A 6,000-nucleotide genomic window follows, 5' to 3' on the forward strand; every position below is an offset into this window, starting at 1 on the left:
TTTTCTGGTTTATCCTAAAAACTATGAAATTATATGCAATTAGATCTCTGAGTTGGACCCTCGTGCTCACTTGGAGTGCCATCGATTTTACAGGGATCACCCATCCAGGTCCAGTTGCAGGATTAGAGTTTCAGTGTTTCTGTAGGAGCTAAAATAACTTACAAGGGGACAATGTCAACTTAACTCATGTTATGAAACTGACTAGATTTCAACAGTAGTTTCAGGAGCCAACACAACCCTGCCAACTTCTGTGATTTTACAAGATTTTTCTGGTTCCTTTATTTTTGGGGGTGAGAAGAAGGGTTATACCTACATAAGCAACAAGGGAAAACTGACTGTGCACAGAGTGATTTCAAAATACATTGAAAAAAAAAATCTTTTTCTCTCTAGTCTTTCAAATACAGTAATACTTTAACTACAGTAGTACATTTATTTTGTTTTTAAAATGGCAGCATCCCGACAAGAATAGTCCCATGTTTCTAACATAAAACTCATCCCAATTTAGGAACATCTGGATATGGTATCATTGTTCTCTGGCTCCAGAAGTGCCACAGGTTTTATTCATAAAATCAGTACAGTAACTCCTCACTTAAAGTCGTCCAGGTTAATGTTGTTTCGTTGTTACGTGGCTGATCAATTAGGGAACATGCTCGTTTAAAGTTGTGCAATGTTCATGCTCGTTCTAACGTTGTTTGGCAGCCGCCTGCTTTGTCCACTGCTTGCAGGAAGAGCAGCCCATTGCAGCTAGCCGGTGGGAGCTTGTAACCAGGGTGGACCGGCAGCCCTCCATCCGCTCCCCTAAGTTCCCTGTGCTGCAGCCACCCAGCAGGCTATCGCTGGCAGTTCAGCTGTCCCTCCCCCCACTGCCATGTGCTGCTCCTGCCCTCTGCCTTGGAGCTGCTCCCAGAGACTCCTGCTTGCTGTGCAGGGTGAGAAGGAGGGGGCTAATGTCAGGGTGTCCCCCTCCCCCCTGCTCCTGCACCCCGCTTACCCCTTCTCCATATAGAGCAGGGAGGGAACACAGACGGAGAGAGACAGAGAGAGCTTGGGGCAGCAGCTGCTGTCTCAACTTCCTGATCCACTTAAAAAGATAATGCACTTAAGAGTGGGTCAGCTTACTTAAAGGGGCAGTGTGCATCTCTCTCTCTCACACACACAAGATGCGTGTCTGTCTCTGTCTGCTATGCTGTCTCCTCTCCCTCGTGTTCGTGCTGCCTTGTGTGAGAGGCTACATTAACAGCAATGTGTTAACCCTTGAGGGCTCAGCCGAGTGCTAGTTCATCATTCAGCAGCAAGGCATTCCCTGGGAAATATCCCTCCCTCTTCCACCCTCTTAACTTCACCACCTCAACCAAGCTTCACAATCATCATAGCTGTGAACAGTATTAAATTGTTTGTTTAAAATGTATACTGTGTGCATAGCTATATAATATATAGTTTTTTCTCCAGTGAAAAAAATTTCCCTGGAACCTAACCCCCCCATTTACATTAATTCTTATGGGGAAATTGGATTAGCTTAACATCGTTTTGCTTAAAGTCGCATTTTTCAGAAACATAACTACAACATTAAGCGAGGAGTTACTGTACTTGCAGTTAGAGAAATTTCCCATTTACAGAACTTTTAGAAATCCAGTGATTTTAAGCATTACCATTGTTTCATCTAGTGTGGTTTAGAGTCAAAGGAAAATAGCATGGAGTAGGTGGATTTGTGATCAGTAAGACACTGCAGAGTACACAGTAGCGAAGACAGCTCCACAGATTTGCAATTAATAAAGCAACAAGTGGTCGGTAAGCAGCAAACTGACGAATGAGAAGTTTAGCTCTGTCTTCACACAGCGCAGGGTGACTAGACGGTGATGATGATTTCCTCCAATTGGTGCAAACCAAAACAACGGCGCAGGCTCATGGAGGCACATAAAAAGCCTTGTGAAATTTAGGTAAACGCATATTTTTAAAAACGCACGAAGACGAGCCCGGAGCAGCAACCTGGGGCGCCCACTGACCCCCTGCTCCTGCCATTTAACCTCACGCGATCGGCTGCGCTGCCGTTTTTACATTCACCTGTGACCTACATCACCGGGGCAACCCCACAGCGCAAGTCCAACGGCCAGTGATCACCCACGGCGAGCGCAGGCTGCCGCTGCCCCCCGCGCGCGAGGGGAGCCCTCCCCGCGCCGGTACGGACTCGCCCCTCGAACTTCACGGCCGCGCCAAGCAGGGGCGACGCACGAGCAGCCCCCGTTGTCACTGGCACCAATTCCCCCCCGGCCCCGCCGCTCCTAACGCCCCCCCCCCCTCGGCAGAGCCCCTCCCCCCGGCCCACAGCCATGGCCGGCCTAGCGCCCCGGGGGAGGGTGATACGGGGGCACACGCCATGAAGCCTCTCACCTTCCTCCATCGCCAGCCTCCGGCAGAGCCGCAAGGGCTCCCGCCTGCTCCTCCCGCCACCCTCTCCAGGGCGAGGGCGTCTGGTCCGCGCTCCCCGCGGCCTCTCCTCCCTGTGGTCCCGGGAGCGGATCGACTCAAACACACAAGCAGCGGCGGCCGCTCCTCCCTTCCTGCTGCTCCTGGTGTCGCCGCCGTCTCAGGGGGAACCCTAGTCTCAGGGAGCGGGGAGGTGGCCGGAGCACAGAAGTGCAAGTACCGAGGCAACGCTGGGTCTCAACTCACTTCCGATATGATGGGGGAGGGGAGGGAACATAGTGACGCTCACTCAGTTTCCCCTCCCTTGGGGGGAACTTCCTTTTCCACTAATCTGTCCTGCCCAAAGCTCTGAGACTCATCCACACACCCAGAGGGGCAAAGCCAATGGGGTGCTGAGTGAACAAGCCACAAGCTCTCAGATATCACCATAGCTTAAAATCATGTTCCCCTTCCCCCCCCAGATATATACACTGGGTTTCTTTTTATTTGCATTCTAGGTTCTGAATCTTTAGGATGTACTTGGGTTGTGTTTTCAAGCTATTCTCTGCAACACCAGCACTAGAAATATACTTTAAAAACAAAGCGGAAGCAGAGATTCTCATGCATTCACATGACTCCAGGAGCTGGGGCTTCAAGAAAACACCAAATATCATGTGACTTGTAATAAAAATCACAAACGTTGACAACATTGTAACTAGAAAGCAGTTTCAATGTCCCCTTCCCCCGAGATGGCAATTCGACAATAAACAAGGCTAAAAGGCTGCTGCATTGTCACAACTATCAGTGTTGCCTCCTCTGCACTTAGCGCAACCCTTACTTCATATGTCCCATAGGCATACAGAAAGCAGAGGCTCTTCTAAGTTGTGTGAAGGGCACCGTTCTTCAAATCCTGTTCTATCATGAAGTTATGGATCAAGGCAACCCAGGCCATTTCCACATCCCATACAAGGGCCTTAGGGTCCTGCCTCTGCTATGGCTACCCTTTGCTACAACCAGCAACAGGGTAATGATTATCAAAGCTCAACTTAGATGGACAGGTCATGTTATCAGAATGGGTGAGAATAGACTCCCAGCAAAAGTCCTCTATGGTGAGCTGAGACTCAGAAAACATAAATGCTTCAAAGACATCCTTCAGAAGAATTTCAGTTCATGTGGCATAAAAATTCATAACTTCCAAGGACAGACCTGAATGGAGAGCAGCTGTCAATAAAGGTTGTAAACACATTGAGAAAGGCAAATGCGAAAAACTGATTGAAAAAAGAGCCTTGTGTCATTGAAAGTCTTCAGTGGGAGCCTATGCATTCCTATGCAATATCTGCTCATGACATTGCTCCTCACAGGTTGGACTATACCGCCACAAGAAAACACACAGATGCTGTGATGGCATTGTTTCATATGACGGACAGACATACATTTTGCTTTGGATGGTTGTGGCATGGGCACCCTTATGCGGAGTTGCCTCCTGACAAAACAGCAGAGGGTGCTTTGTGGGTACTGTAGATGCTATTAACTGGCCATCCCTGAGGGGTCTACTAAAGTGGCATAGGAGCTTTCAACACAGAGCTTTCTGTCCCAGGGAGGGTGGGGATGGTATTCTCCTTAGTGGTCTCTATTCCATGGGACTGAGATCACAGCTTTCTATATAGGCTTTTTTGCTCCACAGGAGTATACAGCCTTATGCTACAGGCTGTACATGATGATGTCACTGTAATGTCTTCATATGACTCCAGACCTGTGTCACAGAGACCCCATGACAAAAGGTCCCCTATTTTTTTGGAAACAGCTCTCATCTCAGGCTGACAAACTCATTACACCAAACACATTTCTTGAAGGGTAATTATTCATAAGGGATATCATGTGACATGTCTACAGAAAGCTTGTAATTTCTCCAGACTTATAACTATTGTGAGATGTATGTACGGGTAATATTAAAGAACAATGTATTTATAGTGAAAGTGCGCTTGATGGACTTGGAGTAGAAATTAATCGCCACGGGGTAACGTGCCTTGAGAATGGCTCATCTAAGCAAGAGGGAGTTGTCACCCTTCCCTAATTAGCTGGCAAGGTAAGGCAAGGCTGCTCCCTCCCAAAACTATCAATGGCAAACCATCAGAGGCACTATCAAACAATCAAAACCACTTAGAAGTGAAAAAGAAACATTAGGACAGAGAGAGCTGTGCCATGGTCATGAATAGAAACAAAAGACTATAGCAGAGTGTATCCCTTCACTGAGGAAATGCCTTGGGAAGCAAGGGTGCTTTCATTAACATTTTGGATACTGTTTATTGAAAAACCAGCCAGCTCTGCAATAGAGACTGAACTTTTGTGGGAAATCTACTTTATTGATAGGGAAGGTAACTATTGATAAGTGTAGACCCAGGATCACATTTTATGATTTTGCTCTGTATTGTTACCACTTGTTTCCACCACTCTCTTATTTCTAGTTATATCTTTAGTCTTATTTAAATAAACCTTATTTTGTTTTATCATAAGTGCTCACAAGTGACATGTGGTTTACAGGAGCAGTGGTTTAAAGTAAAAATGTAAACGGGTGCACTGCACTGGAATTTCTGTGAGTAGCCAGTGTCAAGGGCTGGCTATCACAGGGTAGTTATTTAAGGTAGCTTGGATATTGGGGTGCATCTATTGTTAACCTGCAAGGCAAAATTAGGGCCCAGAGAAGAGTGCTTGAGTGGCTGAAAGACTGATGATGTCAGGAAGTTGATGTAATGCCGACAGACCCCGGTCGTTGGCGGGAGGGATTGAATTTGGAACTTCTGGAGCTTAACGAATGAGTCTCTATCGCATGAGCTAAAAGCCAACTGGCTGTTAGCAAAGGCTGTAGAGCAGACTCATTTTCTCTTTCTAAGTGGTCTCGGTGCCACTAGATGGGACAGAACACCACACCCAGGTGGTGTGTGGGTTACACTGACACCTAGCTAGTACAAAAAAAAGACTCTCTCTTGCTTGAGGTGGGATAACAAGTTGACTCACAGGCTTGGGTACCCCAAGAACCATCACAGGAGTCATATGCATGGGTGTACTGTGGCTAGTGGTTAATCCAGCCCTGATCCCCACCAATGGTGTTTCCATCTCCTGTATTGTGTATTAATTCAGTTATAGGGTCTTCCATTCAAGAGTTTGTCATTCTACAAGTACTGTAGAGCATAGTGGTAATTTTACCACTCCATGGATAATATTAAGATGAGAAAAAGTATGTGTTACATTAAAGCAGTGGGCGCTTAAACTTTTGCTGATGAAGGTCCCAAGTTCTATTCCTGATGATGAGCTGGGGTATGCAGCCATGGATTCATTATAATATGGCGGTTCCTATCCAGGTTCTGTTTTGTCATGCAGCAGTAGCCACATATATACAGACACCCCAGATCTATTATACGTTATTACTTCACAGGGGACTTGAACTCCTGTGGCCCATCAGATGCTGAGCATGAGTTTGTCTAATAGAGGGAGTATATAATACACTGCTTTGTCTGTCTGCTATGCATATAGTAACTAACTACAGAAGCCTGCTACTTATAGTTAACAGAGCTAGTTATTCTTTTATCTCATAGGACA

General features: G+C 46.6%; 1 protein-coding gene across 1 annotated transcript in view; it reads right to left on the reverse strand.

The window, feature by feature from the left end:
• DPY19L4 (dpy-19 like 4) overlaps window positions 1-2,398 on the reverse strand; it is a 51,404-nt gene extending 49,006 nt beyond the window's left edge. The window contains exon 1 of the mRNA XM_065399506.1: window positions 2,389-2,398. Within this exon, the coding sequence (XP_065255578.1) occupies window positions 2,389-2,398 (10 nt within the window). The remainder of the gene's footprint in view (window positions 1-2,388) is intronic.
• Between the last annotated feature and the right edge of the window lie 3,602 nt (window positions 2,399-6,000).

The sequence above is a fragment of the Emys orbicularis genome, chromosome 2, assembly GCF_028017835.1.
Source record: "Emys orbicularis isolate rEmyOrb1 chromosome 2, rEmyOrb1.hap1, whole genome shotgun sequence".
Taxonomy (NCBI): domain Eukaryota; kingdom Metazoa; phylum Chordata; order Testudines; family Emydidae; genus Emys; species Emys orbicularis.